Source organism: Neomonachus schauinslandi, chromosome 11 (genome assembly GCF_002201575.2).
Source record: "Neomonachus schauinslandi chromosome 11, ASM220157v2, whole genome shotgun sequence".
Taxonomy (NCBI): Eukaryota; Metazoa; Chordata; class Mammalia; order Carnivora; family Phocidae; genus Neomonachus; species Neomonachus schauinslandi.
In genome coordinates this window covers 95,858,857-95,879,459 of record NC_058413.1, presented here as the reverse complement: position 1 = coordinate 95,879,459, position 20,603 = coordinate 95,858,857, and the positions used below count along the sequence as shown (strand labels likewise).

General features: G+C 54.3%; 1 protein-coding gene across 1 annotated transcript; it reads left to right on the top strand.

Annotated features, from left to right (window-relative positions):
• Positions 1-9,548: 9,548 nt before the first annotated feature.
• On the top strand, positions 9,549-20,603 carry ABCG4 (ATP binding cassette subfamily G member 4). The gene is made up of 14 exons (XM_021696465.1): positions 9,549-9,786; positions 13,652-13,769; positions 13,885-14,017; positions 14,151-14,201; positions 14,420-14,565; positions 15,740-15,863; positions 15,989-16,103; positions 16,285-16,427; positions 18,022-18,120; positions 18,354-18,522; positions 18,620-18,720; positions 19,808-19,966; positions 20,136-20,254; positions 20,378-20,603. The coding sequence occupies exons 1-14, from the start codon at positions 9,549-9,551 to the stop codon at positions 20,601-20,603; spliced, it is 1,941 nt and encodes a 646-aa protein (XP_021552140.1).

The window sequence follows — 20,603 nt, the reverse complement described above, 5'->3', positions numbered from 1 at the left end:
GATTGAAGTCAAGCGGGGTTCGTTAAATAGGAGGCAGTATTAGTTGGGTGAGGGATCAGGAAACGCGTCATTGAGGAAGTGATTAGAGCTACCACGTACAAAGTGTGAACAAGTTACTCCACGGAGAGGAAACTAGGTGTGTAAAGCTGAAGGAGTACTTTGTGGTCTGCAGCACAGAGGGCAAGAGGCCGTGGGGAGAGACGAGACCAGGAAGGCAGGCCAGGCCGCCCAGAAGGACCATGTCAGGTTTTTGGATGGTGATTCTGCTAGCGATGGGGGATATACATTTGGAAGAGTGAGAGACGGCAAGCAGGGAAGTTAGGGGGCTGCTGCAAGAATTCAGGCAAGAAATAATGAGGGTTTTAAGGCTATGTGTCCGTGTGGATGTTCCCATTGCCTCTATGAGGAGCACCTTCAAGGAATGGCAGTGTGGAGGAGAGCGGAAATGTGGATGAAAAATCGGCACCAGCAAAGCTACTGGGTTTCCAGGCTCACTTCTGCAGGATCCTGTACTGATTTTGCTGCCCACACCCTGTCCTCCACTAAACAAGTGTAGTCCGCTTCCCCCAGCATGCCTTCTGCTAGCTGAAGACAACTGAGGCTTCTTTGAGCTAAGGACCCTCAGTTTCTTCTGTACCTCCTTGTGTCATGTAATTTGGGGTCCCCTCCCCCCGACCTCTGGGCCTGTGTTTTGGTGGTTACACCCTGCTCTCAATTTATTGTGAAGCCACTGCCCTCTAGAACCCCTGTCTTTACATATTTTGTTATTATCCAGACCACATCCCTTCACTTCAGACATATGAAGCTGTTACCTTGGACTTAACAGCATGTCCTCATATTTGTCCTTACTAAGTTTTTCTTGTTAGACTTGATTGACACCCATCCCCAAGAGGTGGGTTAAAAAGTTGAATAGAACAGGGCCAAAGACGGACCCCAAAAACAAGTCACTAGAGAACTTTCTCCTAACCAAGACTAGATGAAGACTAAGTATTTTTTTTTAAAGATTTTATTTATTTGACAGAGCACACAAGCAGGGGGAGCAGCAGAGGGAGAGGGAGAAGCAGGCTCCCTACTGAGCAGGGAGCCCAATTCGGGGCTCGATCCCAGGACCCTGGGATCATGACCTGAGCGGAAGGCAGATGTTTAGCCACGCACACCCCCCCGAGATGAAGACTTTAAAGACTCCAAACCTTGGGGTGCCTGGCTGGCTCAGCCCATAGAGCTAGTGACTCTTGATCTCAGGGTTATAAGTTCAAGCCCCACGTTGGGTGTAGAGATTACTTAAAAATAATAAAATCTTTAAAGCCTCCAAACCTTGAAAACACAATGGTGCCCCGTTTTCCATATACAATTCAAAATGAAAATATTGAACCATGAGGCATATATAGGACATCCAATCGATTATAGTTTCTTTCAAAAATATGCAGTTGACCCTTGAGCAGTGCGGGGGTTGGGGTGCTGACCCCCTACACAATTGGAAATTCATGTGTAACTTTGGAGTCCCCTAAAACTTAACTGACCGGAAGCCTCACCTAGAGCAGAAGCGGTTGATTAACACGTGTTTTGTATGTCATATGTATTATATATTGTATATTCCTACAATAAAGTAAGCTAGCAAAAAGAAAATGTTTTGGGATGCCTGAGTGGCTCAGGTGGTTAAGCGTCTGCCTTCAGCTCAGGTCATGATCTCCAGGTCCTGGGTTCGAGCCCCACATCGGGGTCCCTGTTCAGTGGGGAGTCTGCTTCTCCCTCTCCCTCTGCCCCTCCCCCTGCTTGTGCACTCTTTGTCTCTTTCTCTCTAAATAATATCTTTAAAAAATGTTTTAAGAAAATCATAAGGAAAAATATATTTACAGTACTGTTCTGTATTTATTGAAAAAAAAATCCACTTATAGTTGGACCCACACAGTTCAAACTCGTGTTGTTCAAGGGTCAGCTGTATATATATTAATGATCAAATTCTGGTCTCAATTTTTCTCCTCCCCTCTTTTTTTTTGGTGCCCTTGTTTTGCACGTGTTCTAAGCAGTGGCTCAGTCTGCCCCTTGTGTAACCCAGCATTGCCTATGCTGTCCTTTCCTCCACTGAGCAGTGCCTTGAGGATCAAGCCGACACCCTCTCCCCTACCAGTCTTAGCCATGCCCACGCTATGCTCTGGATCATGGGGACAGCAGAAGAGATTCTGGCCTGCTACCGTGTGATTCCAGTCCTCCAGGAGGAGGGGATTCTGGGCTCAGCAGGCATGGGTTAGAAATCACTGGACCCAGCGGCAGGGGTTATTGGGTCAAAGCAGCCAGAAGCCTGTGGAAGGGTATCAGGGACGGGGGTGGGTGACAATACTAATTTGATCGCCTTAGGGTTTCATCCAGAGTCAGCCCATGAGTCAGACATCATGGTGCCTGAAGATTAAGATGACAGTCTCTCTTCCTCTTCCTCAAGGAGTGGGGCTGGGGGTGGGGGGTAGGTCAGGAGAGAAGGCAGGTGGCCCAGGAGGGTGGAAGCTAATGCTGCTTTTCTCTTAACTGGGGCAAGTCCGCAATCTGAGAAGAGCACAGAAGAGCTGAGTGAGTATAGAAGAGAAATGATTCCCCAAGATGAGGAGAGGGAGGAATGGTCATGGGGAATCCAGTCACTTCTGTAAGATTATGACCTATCAAATATACGTATAATGAATGGTAGATGAAAGAATGAGTTTTGCTCAAGACCAGGAATCCTACGGTGCACTTTGGGAATAAGGAGCATACCCATTTCATGTTCAACAGCAGGAGCTGAGGCTGAGAGGGAAGGTTGGTGGGGAAAACTTTTCATTCCATGCTAAATAGCTTGAAAGTCTTGAGTGGGCAAGGAATATAGAGGACAAGTAGATAGATGACACTGGGGAAAGGAATGGAGACACCCCTTCCTTTTGAGTAGAGGGAAGGCGGGATGGATGGGAGGGGTGAGAGGGCCTTCACGTCTGGTTTTCTCTATTTCCTTGAGAAAGTAGGAATTAAGGTTTTGAGATTTATAAGAATTGTCAAATTTTAGAATTGCCATTAATAGATATAGGAGTGGGATAGATCACCTGATGACGCAGCTGAGGTTAAAGACCAAGATCAGGCAGCGGCAGCTTCACTACAACCAGACAATTTTTTGTAGCAGACGCCAGCGCCCCCGGAGCAAACACAGAAGACAGACCTCGGAGTTGACTCCCAGCCAGGACATGGATTGCATCGGGCAAGGAGCAGGGTAATTAAAGCAGCTAGAGAAGACTGGACAGGGAGGCCCTGGGAGACTAGAAGGTAGTGGTTAGAATCAAAGCACTGGAGGTTCCAGGGTGTCTGGCTGGCTCAGTCGGCGCTGGGGTCATGAGTTCAAGCCCCACGGTGGACACAGAGCTTACTTAAAGAAAAAACAAAAACAACCCAAAAACAAAGCATTGGAGGTTCCAATAAGGCTTTTGAAAATTAGAAAGCTGAAGGGTTGGATTGGGGCGCCTGGGTGGCTCAGTTGGTTGGGCTACTGCCTTTGGCTCAGGTCATGATCCTGGAGTCCTGGGATCGAGTCCCGCATCCGGCTCCCTGCTTGGCGGCGAGTCTGCGTCTCCCTCTGAACCTCCCCCCATCATGTCTCTCTCTCTCTCAAATAAATAAAATCTTAAAAAAAAAAAGAAAGTAGAAGGGAAAGCTTGTGGTCAAAAAGAGGACTTTTTTTTTTTTTTTTTTAAGATTTTATTTATTTATTTGACAGAGAAAGACACAGTGAGAGAGGGAACACAAACGGGGAGTGGGAGAGGGAGAAGCAGACTCCCCGCCGAGCAGGGAGCCCGATGCGGGACTCGATCCCGGGACTCCAGGATCATGACCCGAGCCGAAGGCAGTCGCTCAACCAACTGAGCCACCCAGGCGCCCGAGGACATTTTTTTTTAAGTGGGGGGATGGGCAGAGGGAGAAGAAGAGGGAGAATCCCAAGCAGGCTCCTCGCTCAGCCTGGAACCCAACATGGGGCTCAATCCCACGACCCTGAGATCATGACCTGAGCTGAAATCAAGAGTGTCACCTGACTGAGCCACCCAGGAGTCCCAGAAAGGGGACATTTTAAATAGAGCTATTCAGAGTCCATAGTATGTCTAAAAGAAGTCGGCTGTGGCGTGAAGACAAGTCACTGTTGTGGAAGAGTCTAAGGGAAACATCTACCCGCAGAGGCCTTTCTGCCCCCGCGGCGGTGGAGTGGGCCAGGTCTCACGAGGGGAACAGGCCCCAGAGAAACACTGGGCACACACCTGCTCTGAGGCTGGTTCCATGCAAAGGACACAGCCAAGGGGCGTGGGGGGAGTTCAAGTTCTAGAGGAAGGAAGACGACGACCAGCTGAGATTGGGAGGGGGTAAGTGTGAGGAATCTGAAGGAAAAAGAGACAGAGACTCTTGGGTAGAGAACCTTGGCATTTTGCAGCTTTGCAGTTCCCTCATTTCCTTCAGAGCAAAAGAAAACGGCATTACATAGCAAGAGAAATGGAGCGGTACATACTACATTTTGAAAACGCACTTCACTGTTGCTCGGTTTTGCTATATAGTATTTTTATAATTTTAAAATAATAAAGATCTTTTAGAAAGCAACAGCAGGGGCTCCGCCTAGTAGGTATCCCTTCACTGCCTGGACTTGGGCTGGGGAGGGCTCCAGTGGCCTCCCTCCTCAGGGACCCCTCATTCCCAGTCCTGGGCTGTGTTTCCCCCAGTGGCCAGCAGAGGGTCTGTTGACAAATACACTTTAAAATCATTCTTTCCAAAGATGAGAGACTAGCACTGTGGGCAAGGGAGGCACCGTGGATGAGGGGCCTGGGGTGTTGGAAGCAGAACTGAGGTGGTTCCAGCCCAGTCCAGTTCCTTCCCAGCTCCCATAGGACACTGCTATCCTCCTTTTCCCAGAGGTCCACAAACCTCCTTACCAATAGCTTCTCCCATAAATCCCTGCCCAGAGCAGCCTGTCTGCTAGATTAACTCCTGGCACTTAAGCTGAGACAGGAATTTTCTGCTTCTGCCTTGCTCCTTGTAAGCCAATTATCATCAACCCTTACCTGTTTGGGTCTAGGGAGCCTGCCCAGGGTGGAGTCTCTGTCTTGGGGTGGGGGGGTCTGGGGTGGGAATTGAGGAGGTCCTAGAGAAAGGAAAAGATCAATCTCAGGGAATTGAGGAGGACTATCTGGGGAAGAGAGAGAGGGTTCATCTGAAGGAAAGAAAGTCCATGGTAGGAGATATGGGGGGTGGTTCTGGGGATGGTGAGGTCTAGACTGAGGGATGAAGGTTCTCTTGAGCAATGGTTCTCAAAGTGTGGTCCCCAGACTAGCAGCATCAGCATCACCTAGGGACTTATTAGAGATGCAAATTCTCTGGCCCCACCCCAGATACTGAATCAGAAACTCCTAGAGTAGAGCTAACAATTTGTTTTAACAAGGCCTCCAGATGATTCTGACTTGTGCTAAAGTTTGAGAACCACCACTCTTGAGTTATGGGATCTCTTCTAGGAATTAGAGGTGTGTGTGTTCTAGGGAATCAAAGGTCCAATCTGGGGGATATGTGGTGGGAGTATCTCCTAGAATGGGGAGGGTCTGTGCTAGTGGACCTCTAGAAGGTTGGAAACGTTTTATATCCTAGAACGAGAAGAGGTCTGTTCATAGGAGTAGAGATGGATCTGCTTTATAAAAGGGGAAGGGGAAATATTAGAGAATGAGGAAGGTTGACATAGTAGATAATGTCATGGTTTTGAATCACTAAGTCTTGGATTTGGATCCCTGGAGTCATTACGTTAGCTGCGTGAACTCATACTTGTACTTAATATTTCTGAGCATCAGTTTCCTTACCTGAAACATGGGAGGCTAATACTGTCCTTATAGAGTTGTCATAAGGACTGGTTAGACCATCCAGTCAGCAGGTAGCTTTTGAGTTATTGAGTGTATTTTCTGGGTCCAACTTCTAAGAATTCAGGGGGAAAAGATACAGGCCTAGCTCCTTTCCCAGAGATCCTATCTCTATGTCAGGTACCTAGCACATGGTAGGCATTCAATAAATGTAGTTTCCCCTTCTTTGCCAAGGAAATGGGAGATTCTTCTAGAGGAAATACAATGAAGCATCGTAAGTCTGGCCTGGAGAGTACGGATGTATGATCTTTTCTTGAGAATAAGCACTAATCTCTTGGACCCTTGAACCTCTTAAAAACCTTTCAAGGCTGATCTGCAAGGTTTTTATCATGTCTCTTTCATGGATGAGGCTCAGAGAGGTGGAGAAATTTGCTTAAGAGCATGGAATGAGTAAAAGCATCAAGGTCAGAATGCAGATCTCCGACTCCAGATTCAGAACATGGAAGATGTGCTCACAAAATGGGGAGGGGGTGTGCTAGAGAATGGGAAGGCCTGTTCTAGGGGAGAAAGAGGACTCTCATGGGTACATGGCAGGTGTTCCACCCTAGGGAATGGGAGGTTCAAGTAGGGTAGTGGATCTTGACTTCCTACCCAGTGGGATAAGCTGGGGAGCTTTTAAAAACACTAACACCTGAGTTCCACCTTAGATATCAGGGTTAACTGGTTTGAAGTATTGTCTAGACATCTTTTGAAACTTCCCCAAGTGATGCTTATCACAGCCAAGACTGAAGACCACTGCTCTGGGGCATGGGGTGTGAATCCCACGGTGTGGAAAGCCAATCAAAGACTTGGAAATGTTGGCCTCTGAAGCTGGGGAAGCCTGTCCGGAGGAAAAGGGGATATGGTGTTCTTAAGAAAGGGCAGGAAGGGGCGCCTGGGTGGCTCAGTTGGTTAAGCGACTGCCTTCAGCTCAGGTCATGATCCTGGAGTCCCAGGATCGAGTCCCGCATCGGGCTCCCTGCTCGGCGGGGAGTCTGCTTCTCCCTCTCCCACTCCCCGTTTGTGTTCCCTCTCTCGCTGTATCTTTCTCTGTCAAATAAATAAATAAAATCTTTAAAAAAAAAAAAGAAAGGGCAGGAAACTTTCCCGAGACTTGGCAAGTTGAATGCCAAGGAAAGGAGAGGAGTGTCATTAAGATGTGGTGGTTATCTTGGAGGAATGGAAGGGCCTGTCCAGTAAATGGAGGGAGATAGTCCACTTGGAAATAGGGCTCTGAGAGTCCCCAGAGCAGGATGGGTAAAAGCAAAGACTTCAGGGTTCAAGCCCTGCTCTGCTGCAGACTAGACATGTACTCTTGGGCACATTGCTTAACCAAGTTCCTTATGCCTCTGTTTCTTTATGTCTAAAGAGAGGTTGTAATGCTTGCCTCATAAGGGCATGGTGAGAATTAAATCAGGCAATGCCAGGTCCATAATGATTGCTCGGTAAATGCAACCGTTGGGGAGGGGGGTCTCTATGGGAGCATTGGAGGTTAACTTGGAGAACGGAGGGTCCATCCCGGAGAGTGAGAACTTTGGTCCTGAGGAATGGTGGTGGTGTAGGCATGGGAGGAGGGGAAGGTAGGGAGGGCTGGATCCTAAATCCACTAAACGTTAGGGTTGCAGGGCGGAGCCTGGAGATGTCCTGCAGGGGCCTGGAGATGTCCTGCAGGGGCCGCCAGCCTCCCGCCGGGGAGAGGCTGGAGGAGGGGCTGATGGGCAGGGGAGAGGTTTGACTGCTAGTAACCTCTCAACTGCTGCAGTAAGGAGGTGGCAGCCGCACCAGCAGCCTCCCCTCCCATCTGTCTTTGCTCTGTGACAGGTGGGAACTTAAAAGCTCAGGCCACGTGTCTCAACTGGCTAATCTACTTACCCCTAGAAGACTGGGGCCGGGGCAGGCGGGGGCCAAGAGGAGCATGAGAAAGGAGCAAAGCAGGGGAAAGCCCCAGAGTGTTCTGGGGACCTGCGTTTGAAGGCTTGTGGGCTGAAGGAGAGAATGACATGTGTACTAGAAGATGCCCAAGGCAGAGTCTGTGAGCCCCGTGCGTGCCCTGGTACGTCTGTGCCTCCAGCGTCAGGCGTGTGCCTGTCTTAAAGGTCTTAATTTGCCTGGGAGAGTAAGGACTGTAGTCGGAGCAGGCTGAGTTCTAAGTACTGCCATCACCTCGGAGCTGCTTGCAAGCTCTCCCAAAGCGTCCACCCGCCTTCCCTTCTTAACTAGATAGGGAAGGTGGGGAATGGGGTGGGGAAAGGGGAGGAGGCTATGCCAAGACTCTAGCTTTCAAAGCCTTTTTATCTAGTTTGGGAAATCGCTGGAGGAAGCCTGAGCTCAAAGGCCAGAACTGAGGGAAACTGATGGGGGAGTGGTGCAGACAGTCTGATAGCTTCACAATCCCTTGAGAGGGATGGCATCTGCACCCCAATGCCCACCCCCACCCCCTATACGCACACCACCACCGTCTAGTCTGTAATCCAGGGTACTGTCCCCTCTGAGCGACTTCAGCTCTCCTGTCCTCACAGTCTTCAAGTCGGCCTTTCGCCGCCACCCCCCAGTCCTGGGTCCACGCCTGCGCCCGCTCTGGCCCCGCGTCGCCGGCACTGCTGTCCCTTTCGCCGTGCTCGCCCCACGCCGGCTGCGGGGCGGCGCGGGCCCTTTAAGAACAGCGGGACCGGCGAGCAGGAGCTGGGAGGAGAGCGCAGTCGCCCGGCGGGCTCGGGAGGACACAGCGCCCAGCACCGGGCTCTGGGACCCGGCTGTGCGCAGCCGAGTCGGGGCGCGCCCCCATCGCCCCTCCCCATCATTGTCATCTCTCCGCGGACCTGCGGCCCGGGCCCTCCCCGGTCGCCCGCCCCGCCCCGGCCCCGCCCCGGCCCGCGCCGCCGGGACCGGGAGCCGGGCCGCGGGTGCCGCAGTCGGAGGCAGGTAAGGAGGGCCCGGAGTCTCCATCCCCGGCCCGCGCGGCAGCGCTAAGCTTCTCGGTCCGCACCGGCCCGGGGGCGCGTCAAGGTGACTAGGCATACAGGAGATAGGGAACGGGGGGAGCCCGCCACGGTCGGGGGCTAGTTGGCGGCGGCGGTGGGGGAGCGGTGGTCTTGAGTCCCGGTGGTGCGCCCGCCTTTGGGGAGAGTCCGGGACGCGGCGGGAGGGGCCGGCCAGAGGACGCGCCCGGGGATGGGGAGGGGGATGCAGCGGGAGGCCCAGAGCCTCCTCTTCCTCCGCCTGCCCCGGGTCCGCCCTGCGCGCAGCCGGCTACCCTGACCTCCTAGCCGGCAGCCGCGGCCGGCCGCCCCTGCCCTCCTCCCCGCCCCCCAACCCTCCAGTCCCCAGGGGCTGCTGGCCTGCAGGGTAAGGAGATTAGAGCCGCCGCGGGGAGGTGGGGGGGAGCGGGTGAGGGCTTCCAGGGGCCGGGCTGGGGCCAGGCTGGGGCCAGGCTGGAACTGGGGCTGCCTGGACCGAGGAGAGGTCGAGACCGAGCGTAGCTACGCGGAGAGTGGGGGGCAGGAGAGGGCAGATGCTCTGGCGGTGGGAAGTGGGGTGCTCCCAGTAGCGGATCTGCCCTGAGAAGGAGGCGGGGAGTGGGGGTGGGGACCATTAGAAAGCAAGGGAGGGAGCTTTGAGCCAGGGCTTGGGGGTCTGCCCCAAACTGAGCAGACCTTCTCCCTGCAGGCCCGCGGCGCGATGGCAGAGAAGGCGCTGGAGGCCGTGGGCTGTGGACTAGGACCCGGGGCCGTGGCCATGGCCGTGGCGCTGGAGGACGGGGCGGAGCCCCCGATGCTGACCACGCACCTGAAGAAGGTGGAGAACCACATCACCGAAGCCCAACGCTTCTCCCACCTACCCAAGCGCTCAGCGGTGGACATCGAGTTCGTGGAGCTGTCCTATTCCGTGCGGGAGGGGCCCTGCTGGCGCAAACGGGGTAAGGGAGCAGCCTGATGGGGAGCTGTGGAGCCCCCAGGAGTTGCCTCTTAGAGAGCAGGAGGTCTGGGTGTCCCCTGTTCACCAAGTTCCGCCCCAGGGGGCTCTGTGGAAGCACTGAAATCTCAACCCACCACCGACTATGCACACAGCTGACCTGCCAGGTCTGTGCTCCCCACGCACCTGTGAGCTTGGTGGGACACTATGTTCAACTGGCTATTGAAGCTTTCCTCCTCTAAGATGACACTAGAACCTCTGGTCCTTAGGTAGTCCTGGAGGAGTTTACCTTTATTTTAGGTAGAATTCCTGCCTTTGAGGCCTGGTGAGAGAAAGTTCCGGGCTCTGTTGCAGCCCTCCTCAGTGGTTAGCAACATCCTTGTACCTAGAGAACACTGCTAATGTTAAAAGATGTTCTCATTCCTGTCATCTTACTTCATTCTTGCTGAAGTCCTCCAAGGTAGGGAGGGTGAAGGTTTAGCAGGATAGGTGACATCCCCATGTTACTAATAAGGAACCTGAGGTCCAGGGAAGTTGAGTCACTTGACCAGTGCCACACACCTAATAAGTGGCAGAGCTGGGACCAGAAGTCAGGTTTGCCAGCTCTCTGTGTATTGTTCTTTCCTTCTTAACTTCCCTGGTCTGGCATTCACATCTCCTCCTCTTTTCTCTCATCCGCACAGGTGGGTCAGGTCTGGGGCTCTGAGCAGCCCCTGGAGTCCTTGCCCCGCCTGCCCTGGGCAGCTTGAGCTGGGAATAGAGAAGCTGAGGGTTTTGTTTTGTTTTGTTTTGTTTGTTTTGCCCAGAGCTGGGTGTGGGTCAGGGATGGGGCTGGGACATTGTTCTCTGAGATTCAAGAGATAAGTTTGGGGTGCTTCCGAGCAGGGCTGAGCATGAGCTGTCTCTGCATTCCCCACCCTTGCTCTCACAAGTGACCAAAAGGTCCCAGGGCCTGAGCCAATGGAAACAGGCCTCTGGGCCCCCTGCTGGGTGCCCTGTCCCAGAGCAGCCTCTGGGCCCTGAGATCAGCTCTGGGCAAATGAGGAGGTGGCCGTTATTCCTATCGCCCTGTTTTCCCTCAGTTTTAAGGAGACGTGAAGATAAGAAAGAAGTGTAGCTAGATGGACCGGTTGCTTCAACCCACCAACCAGACTGGCACCCCTGACCAGGTGCTTCCTCCTTTGATCCTGCCAGCCGCAGGCTCTCTACTGTCCATTTTGCTGTCTCTTCTGTCCTTTGCCCCTTTCTTTGCCCTCTGTCCTCTTGTCTTTGACTTGTGTTTTCACTGGAGTCCCTCTCCCCTTGTCTGGAGGACAGAAAGCCGTTAGAGGTAGGCAGAGAGGAAGAGCGAGGGATGGGAAGGGTGGTGTCTGCCTTGCCCAGGTAAGGACTTGCCACCCATCTCCCCTAATTATATAGGATGTTTCTTGTTTTTCAAAACACTTTCCCATTAATTACTATTCAATATCTCACTGAATATTCACAATAACCCTATTATGCCGTGGGAGGGGCTATTACTGTCCTTATTTTATAGATGAGGAGACGGAGGTCCTCAAAGATTAAGTGACTTGACAAAATTGCGAGAGTTACTGACAGAGGCAGGACCAGAACTCTGGTGTGTTTTTATCTGGAAGGGCTGGCCGGCCCCTCCCGTGATGAGCAGCTGGGGAACAGCAGGAGTTCAAAGCCACCTGTCCGCTGGATGACCTTGGGCCATCTCCTTAGCCTCTCTTGGACTCACTTTCTCCGTCTGTAGACAGGGACGATAAGAATTGTCCCCGCACAGGCGTGTTGTGAAGCTCAGCTGAGAAGTTATCTGTGCAAATGCTTGTTGAGAGGCAAGTGTAAGATGATATTTGTATTAGGCATCAGTGTTCAGTCTGGTGCTTGGCTCGGATTAAATGAGGGGAAGGTTCATCATCGCCTGTTTCCTCCCCTGCCAAAGAAATCATTTCCTGTGAGTGGCTCTGGAGGGTGTTTGCGGGAGTACACAACCACACATCTTTCTGATTGAGGGTGACGATCCCTGAGGCCGAGGGATGGAACTATGGCTTCCCCCTCCCAGGAAAGAACTTGCTGTGTGACCTTGGGTGAGTCGCTGGATGTCCCTGGGCCCCAGGTGGCTCATCCATGTTGCCATAGCAGCAATGCAAGTGATGTGTCTGTAAACTCTAAAGCACTATCCGGGCAGGTGGTGTGATGGGGACCCCACAGTGGATAGCAGCTGAGCCTCCTTCTGAATGGATGTGTCCAGAGGGACAGCTGGGTGCGGTGGAGGGAGGGTGAAAGATCACATCCCTTCACTGTCTCTGCTAAGGAGGTAGAGGGGAGAGGGAATTGAGCTCTTGGGGGGGGGGTGCGGAGGAGGGTGGTAGGCCCCAAAATCTCCAGTAGAGCCTTGGTGTTTCGGCCTCAGTGAGGCAGGTCTGCAAGCATAGAAGGCAAGTCTTGCCTCGTGGGCTCCCTCCTTCCTCTCCGCCCCCTTGTTTCCCCAGGTGACTCCGTGTAGTCTCTGACCTCTGCTTCCTGGCCTGTGTTGTCTATATGCTCTCAGGTAGCAGAGCTCTTCCTCCCAAGGACTGGAGAGCCTCCGACTTTCCTCTCCATTTTTGAATGCTGCTCATCCTTCAAGACTTTGCTCAAATGCCACTTCTTCCACGAAGCCATTCCTGATTTTTCCCTTGCCCCTCCACCCTCCTCAGTTCCATTTTCTGCATTCTCATCGTACATTATTTGTGCTTCTGTTATAACCCTTATTTTATCTCTCCTCAGATCCACAGATGTTTTCCATCTTTTTAACCTAGACTATGACTTTCTTGAATGCAGGAAATGTGTCTTCTTCATTTTTTTGTCCAGTGTCTGGTACAGAGCTTGGAAAGTAGTAGACATCAATAAGTGTTTGTCAAATAGAATTAATAATAAAATGTCACTTTTTAAATGTACTCTATGTGCCAAGCACTGTGTCATATGCTTTACATATATTATCTCATTGCATCTTTATAACAACTCTATGAGATAGGTACTATCATCCTCATTTTACAGATGAGGGACCTGGAGCTCAGAGAGGTTAAGCAACTTGCCTGAGGTCCCACAGCTGGTAAGTGTGGAGCCAGAATTTGAACCTCGATCCACCTGACTCCAAATCAATGCTCTTAATGCATATGCTGCCTCCCAGGGAGTGAATGAATCATGAGATTTTTACCGGGCCGTGGTAGGGGCTGCGGAGAGGAGCCTTGTGGGCCAAGCGAGCACAAAGAAGGTCTTTTCAGAATGAGGCAAAAGTTCTGAGAACACATGTTCCTAGAACACACCGTGAGCACCTAGTAGTACATGCCAGTCTGCTGAGGTCACATAGATGAGCAGGACACAGGCTCTGCCCCCAGGCAGCTCACAGACTAAGAGGCTGGGGGACAGAGGCAAGGGACGGGCACATCAAATAGCAAACATGCTAACGTATGCAGAGTGCTGTGCGAACACAGAGGACATTTAACCAGCTCACTCAGGCTGACGGTTGGCGAAGTCTTCCTGGAGGGAGCGAGAGTGACTACTGTGTTTATAGTGGGGGAGCAGGGTTGTCTATAAACTTGACCCCCTCTCCTTGCCCGTCCATGAGGAGTGGAGGTCTTCCCATGGCCTACAGGAGAGTGTGCTTACCTCTGGTACTTTGCTGTGAGGACCTGGCCCTTCTAGGGGAACAGGCGGAGATGGGGTGAATATCATTGCCCCTCGGAAGGTGTTTCTCCATCCTCATCGATCCCCCCTGAGTAGGGAACTGCCTCGTTCACTAATAGCCAGGGCCGCTCCTCAGAGTTTCGGGTGCCTCTGTTCACTGTAACCCTGATCACAAGTTCCTCCCTCCCTCGCCGCAGGTTATAAGACCCTCCTCAAGTGCCTGTCGGGTAAATTCTGCCGCCGGGAGCTGATTGGCATCATGGGCCCCTCCGGGGCCGGCAAGTCCACGTTCATGAACATCTTGGCAGGGTACAGGTGAGGACGAGGCCGGGGTGGAATGGGGCAGGAGCCAGGAAGAAGGATCCCCTGGGGAGCACAGAAGGTATTCTGAAGTGGCCTTGACCCCCATCCGCAACCAATGGGCCTGCAGGGAGTCCGGAATGAAGGGTCAGATCCTGGTCAACGGGAGGCCGCGGGAGCTGAGGACCTTCCGCAAGATGTCCTGTTACATCATGCAGGATGACATGCTGCTGCCACACCTCACCGTGTTGGAAGCCATGATGGTGAGGGCTGGCTGGCCGCTCCCTCTCCCAGCCTCCGCTTCTGTCTGCCCTCCCCATCCTCCCCGGTGGCTAGGGGTTCAAGGCAGGGCCCTCCTCCCACATATATCTGACCTGCCTACTCTCTGGGCCTCAGGTCTCTGCTAACCTGAAGCTGAGTGAGAAGCAAGAGGTGAAGAAGGAACTGGTGAGTGGGGAAGAGAAAGGGGCGAGAACAGGAGAGCTGCCCTTGCTGTGCTTCAGAGTTCTAGAGCCCTGAGTTGGGGGGTGGGAGACTGGACGCCAAGGCTGGGACACTGGAGGCCAGGTGGACTGGAGGGAACGCTTCTTTAAATCGGGGTGTGGGGGCTGGGGAGGAGCAGAGATTCTCAAGCTGACCTGGGGTGGGTGGGGGGGCTGGGCCAGGTGACGGAGATCCTGACGGCATTGGGCCTGATGTCCTGCTCCCACACGAGGACAGCTCTGCTCTCCGGTGGGCAGAGGAAGCGCCTGGCCATCGCCCTGGAGCTGGTCAACAACCCGCCCGTCATGTTCTTTGACGAGCCCACCAGGTAGTTCTCCCCCTCCTCTCCCACCAGGATGCCGCCTCCCCTCGGCCCTGAGCCAGGGCAGGAGGCCACATCAGCTCCACTGCTGGAGACCAGAGTCCCTGCGCAGCAACCTCCTGGGGCCGAGATAAGGGCCTCCTCCTCATCCATCCCTGCCAATCCTGTTGCCGTAGAAGCCCCATCCTTCACGCAGGCAGAAATCCTATGTCCTCCTTGACGGATGCCTCCCTCTCCTTCTCTTCCCCACCGCCAATCAGTCCCCAAATCCTGCTGATTCTACCTCCTTTCTCTGTCTCTCAGATTCGCCCCACCCCCATCCCGAGTGCCCGTGCTTAAGTTCTGGACCTCATCAGCTCTTGCCTGCATTTCTGCCACAGACTCCTACCTACCCTGGTCTTCAGTCTCTCCCAGCCAATCCTCCCTCCAAACTGCAGCCAGGGAGCACTCTCTAAAACACAAGTCGGGCAATACTCACTCCCCCCGCTTAAAAACACACAGCGAGTCCCATTTGCCCTCAGAAGAAAGTCAGCGGACTTACGAGGTCCCGGTCTGAACCTACTTCTCCAGCCTCACATCTTGCTTCATGCTGTCTTGTATTTTATGCTCTAATAACAGCGAATTGCTTATACTTCCTTGGGCCAGCCATGTGTTTCATGCCTCTAAGCTTTGCACATGTTGTGTCTTCTGTCCGGGCTGCCCTTCACCACCATGCCTGCCCTTCCACCTTCAGCTGGCTCAGCTCCTTCTTCCACACGCACTCAGGAAACTTCTCTGACCACCCTCCAACCCCTGTGTGGCATTCCTGAAGCCTCCCCCTCGTTGTCACCCCATGTTTCTACAGCATGTTCCACATCATCTCCAATGATCTGTGCGCTTCTCTCTCTCTCCCTCCAGACCAGAGCCTATGTCTTAGCTATCCGTCATGGTAATCCCAGCGCCGGCCATTCAGCAGGTGCTCGCTCCATATTTGCTTGTTAAACTGAATGGCGCTCTGGGCTTCTTGGTACCTCCAAAGGCCTGCATCTTCTAGTAAGGACAGGCTATCGGGGTGGCCAGAGGGACTCCCTTCTGGGGATGCCAGCTCCATCCCTGTCGTAGCAGCTGCCCCACCCCAAGCACTCCCTTCTCTTGGCTCTGCCCACCTCACCCCACCCCCCCGTGGCCTTTCTCTGGACAGTGGGCTGGACAGCGCCTCATGTTTCCAAGTGGTGTCCCTCATGAAGTCCCTGGCCCAGGGGGGCCGTACAATCATCTGCACCATCCACCAGCCCAGCGCCAAGCTCTTTGAGATGTTTGACAAGGTGAGTGCTCTGGACCTCCCAGGGGACTGGCCTGAGGTGGGGAGAGGGAAGGGCGTCAGGAGAGGTGCTAGTGGGGTCCGCCTAGTCCACGGTTGTGTCCTCCTCACCCTTCCTTTCTGCCTCAGCTCTACATCCTGAGCCAGGGTCAGTGCATCTTCAAGGGCGTGGTCACCAACCTGATCCCCTACCTGAAGGGGCTTGGCTTACACTGCCCCACCTACCACAACCCGGCTGACTTCAGTGAGTCGGGGGGGCCTGGGCTGTGGTGCTGGGCCAAATCTGGGGGATCAGGTCCTGCACTTGGGCCTCCTTGGGGAGGTCTCACTGTCCCCTGCCTTCCCTGTGCACCCATGGAGGGGCTGGCTTGCCCTCAGGAACCAAGGAGGGATCTTAGCCAAGCACTCCCCTCCGTGTCTCCCAGTCATCGAAGTGGCCTCTGGAGAATATGGAGACCTGAACCCCATGCTGTTCAGGGCTGTGCAGAATGGGCTCTGTGTCATGGCCGAGAAGAAGAGCAGCCCTGAGAAGAACGAGGTCCCCACCCCCTGCCCCCCTTGCCCTCAGGTGAGTAGGGTTGGAGAGGGCAGAGAGGGAAAAGTGGGGGAGGGCAGAAGGGACCCTGGACGATGGCCCTGCCAAAGGAGCTGTCCCCCAGAGGCATCACAACCATTAGGGACTAGGAAGAACTCAGAACTTGGACTAGGCCTACTATGAACAGCTGTGTGACCTTGGGCACGTTGCTCGACCTCTGTTCATTTATGTGTTCAGCAAATTCTTTTTTTTTTTTTTTAAGATTTTATTTATTTATTTGAGAGAGAGAGAATGAGAGACAGAGAGCATGAGAGGGAGGAGGGTCAGAGGGAGAAGCAGACTCCCCGCCGAGCAGGGAGCCCGATGCGGGACTCGATCCCGGGACTCCAGGATCATGATCTGAGCTGAAGGCAGTCGCTTAACCAACTGAGCCACCCAGGTGCCCAATGTTCAGCAAATTCTTACTAAGCATCTGTAGTGTGTTGTCCTCAGTGCCGGCACGGGCCACCTGGTAAGCAGACCCGATGCTGTCTCTTGCCTCGTGGCCCATGTGTCTTGCTGTCATCTCCAGCCCAGAGGTGATGACCCTGAGCTCCAGGGTTATTGGGAGGACTAACTAGATCATCACATAAATCTCTTTGCACTGTAGCTGGTACTGCTGGTGTTCGTTCAGGGCTGGTTCTCTTCCCTAAATGAGATACTGTGACCCTTGGAAACATCACCTAACTGAAGGAGAGCTCATGCAGCAAGTCAGTACAAACAGACGGCAGGCTTGCGCAGTAAGGGAGCATAGGCGAGTTACTGGTGTAGGGCCACCGGGAGAACGGGGGGCTAATGCTCAGACGTCCCAAACTCCCCAGCGGCTCACAAGTGAGGGTTTTTAAGGCCAAAATTTGGGGCAGGGGTCTCTTGAGAAGGTGGTTGTCATTGACCGGAGACACCTGAGGTCACACGAGCAGGTGCTCTGGTGCTGTTTCTTCTGGTCCCCGGAGGTCTTTTCCATCTCAAGAGACTTGGAACCTGAAAGATATCCTTCTTCCTTATGTTCGAGATTTCATTCGGTCCATCTGGTGATTGTGTCTTCAGGGTAGTGCTGATGAGCCACTTGTAAGCTAGAGGGGTTCCATTCCTACAGGTCCCTTGGCTGGCCCCGCCGTGCCTGGGGGCGATGTGACCTCTAGTGTTCATTCCTTCATCTGAACTGACAAGCTGGATGCCAGCTTCAGAAACCAAGAGGGCTAGTTGTGTTTGCTGCCGTCATCATGATCCTTGTTTAACACGACCGCAGCACTGGTGGGCATACAGCTACTGTGCCCTTCGGGTAAATGTCTGTTGATGGAGTAAAGACAAGAAGAGGAGTCACTGGCCTACTCGGCCTCCACAGTGCCCTCGACGCCCTTGCTCTTTCCTCCCTCTCAAGTGTTTCCTCGCTCCAGATCTCGCTCCAGTGCATGACCCTGAGGCCCGCTTCCAGGCACACACCTCAGTGGTGGAGAGTTTCCCATCAGGACGGCAGGGAATGGAGGACCCCTGCCCTGGGGAAGGGCTGGAGGCTTTTCCCCTCACTGCGCTGGGTGTGCAGTGGGTGGGTGGGGTAGGCTCGCCTGATCCAATGTCCTCTCCCCAGGAAGTGGATCCCATTGAAAGCCACACCTTCGCCACCAGCACCCTCACACAGTTCTGCATCCTCTTCAAGAGGACCTTCTTGTCCATCCTCAGGGACACGGTGAGGCATCAAGTTGGGGGAGAGGAGGCTGGTGCAGGCCTGGCTCTTGGGGGGCACAGGATCTCAGCAGCTGGGATGGGAATGCCCCCCCCCCACCCCCCGCCGCCAGCCAGCAGTCTCCCAAGGCACTATGTGTCTCTGGGTCTATGTGTCCTTGAGGGCAGCTCTGAGTTCCTAGCCCAGTGTGGCCTGCCCATCCCCGGCCCTGTGGCCCATCCCCTCTCCTCACTCAGGTCCTGACCCACCTGCGGTTTGTGTCCCACGTGGTCATCGGCGTGCTCATTGGTCTCCTTTACCTGCACATCGGTAACGATGCCAGCAAGGTCTTCAACAACACTGGCTGCCTCTTCTTCTCCATGCTGTTCCTCATGTTTGCCGCCCTTATGCCAACCGTGCTCACCTGTGAGCGGTGCCGCCCTGGGCGGGGGGGGCGGGTAGCGGGGCACAGGGGCGGGGCGGGGGGGTCAGACAGCTGTGCCTCACCCGCGTGGGTCCTCAGTCCCTTTAGAGATGGCGGTCTTCATGAGAGAGCATCTCAACTACTGGTACAGCCTCAAAGCATACTACCTGGCCAAGACCATGGCCGACGTGCCCTTTCAGGTAAACCTCTTCCTCCCTCCTGGCTGGCTTCTCCCATCCTTGCTTGCTAGCCCCCTTCCACCCCGTCACTGGCCGTCTGCTCTTTTCCTTCTCCTCACTTGGCAAATCGGTGGGGAGTACCTACCACGCACCAGGCTCTGTGCCGGGCACGGGGACCCGGCAATGGATAAGACAGATGTGATCTTGACCTCGTGGCACTGATGTTCTTGCGGGAACGACCGATGACAGACGGTGATGAAAACATTTACGAATGATTCTGGGGATCTTAGCCACCGCGGTGGAGGGTAGCTGGCGCGGGCACTGAAGTCTTACTGCTGCTTGTTAGCCCCGAGACATGGGCAGGCCGCCTGTCTCTCGCTGCTTCCGCGTCCCCATCTATCAAGTGGGATGATGGGAGTATCCAGCTCGGGATGGTTTGTGAGAAGTCAGTGAGTTAATACACATAAAGGACTTAGGCTAGTGCTTGGCACGTGCTAAAGTGCCCAGTAAGTGTTAGCCGGTTTGGGTTGGTTTTATTGCACTAACCGCCCCCCACCCCCCCGTTCCAAGTTCCGGGGCCACCAAAAATCTGTAGGGCAGCTGGTGTGCAAATGAGAAAAACCTGCCCCTTCCTCAGGGCGGATGCTGCACCACGCACGGTGCAGAAGAGCACAGCTGGATCTCGGCGTCTGGTGGCCTCTTGAGTGGGCACCTGGTACAGGGAACAGCCGACATGACTGTCCACACTAGGCTTGGACACTGGCCCCCAGGACTTGATAGCTCAGAGGGGGACGACACATGTTCACATGTAGAGTAATTAATCAACAACATAAAGAATAAGCTGGTCCAGTTTAGGAGCTCAGATATGGAGACGTCACCATGCCTGAACTGGTCAGAAGGGGCCCAATGGGAATGGCGACACCGGAGGAAGCAAGGGGACATGCGTCAGCCTGGGGGGACAGCACACACCGAGCGTGGGGGTGGCAGGACTCAGCACGGATGCTCTAGGAAGAGCTGTTCTAGGGGCTCCTGCCCAGGTGGCGTGGAGGGTCTTGGCCGCCGTGGTCCCGGCCGGTGCCCCCTGCTCAGGCCCGTGCCCGCTCCCCAGGTGGTGTGCCCGGTGGTGTACTGCAGTGTCATGTACTGGATGACAGGCCAGCCAGCCGAAACCAGCCGCTTCCTGCTCTTCTCCGCCCTGGCCACTGCCACAGCCTTGGTGGCCCAGTCTTTGGGGCTGCTGATTGGAGCTGCCTCCAATTCCCTCCAGGTGGGAGGGCTGGCCCCCTGGGGATCCGGAGAGGGGACGGGGTCTGGTGGGAAGAAGCAGGGGCTGACATCAGGAGTGGAACAGATCTGTGGGGAACCGCGGGCCACCCGGGGCCTGGGTCTGTCCCGGTCACTCTTGTGATGGCCCGGTCCCCTTCTCTCCCCTCCAGGTGGCCACCTTTGTGGGCCCAGTTACCGCCATCCCTGTCCTCTTGTTCTCCGGTTTCTTTGTCAGCTTCAAGACCATCCCCACTTACCTGCAATGGAGCTCCTACCTCTCCTATGTCAGGTCAGTGCCACGGCAGGAGCCCAGGCCCCAAGGAGGAGAGAGTTGCCGCTGGGCCCTGGCAGTTTGCCCAGGGAACAGTGACCCTATGCTCTGTATCCTGCTCTGATGTCCCCGCGTGCACAGGTATGGCTTTGAGGGTGTGATTCTGACCATCTATGGCATGGATCGAGGAGATCTGACCTGCTTGGAGGAACACTGCCCTTTCCAGAATCCGCAGAGTATCCTCCGAGCGCTGGATGTGGAGGATGCCAAGCTCTACCTGGACTTCCTTGTCTTGGGCATCTTCTTCCTGGCCTTGCGGCTGCTGGCATACCTTGTGCTCCGTTACCGGGTCAAGTCAGAGAGATAG

Excerpts from the sequence above, each read along its gene's own strand:
- ABCG4 (XM_021696465.1), top strand. The coding sequence starts at position 9,549 with ATGGCAGAGAAGGCGCTGGAGGCCGTGGGCTGTGGACTAGGACCCGGG. Across the intron at positions 14,202-14,419 it reads AAGAGGTGAAGAAGGAACTG|GTGACGGAGATCCTGACGGC; the intron begins GTGAGTGGGGAA and ends GGGCTGGGCCAG. Across the intron at positions 18,721-19,807 it reads TGGCCGACGTGCCCTTTCAG|GTGGTGTGCCCGGTGGTGTA; the intron begins GTAAACCTCTTC and ends CCCGCTCCCCAG.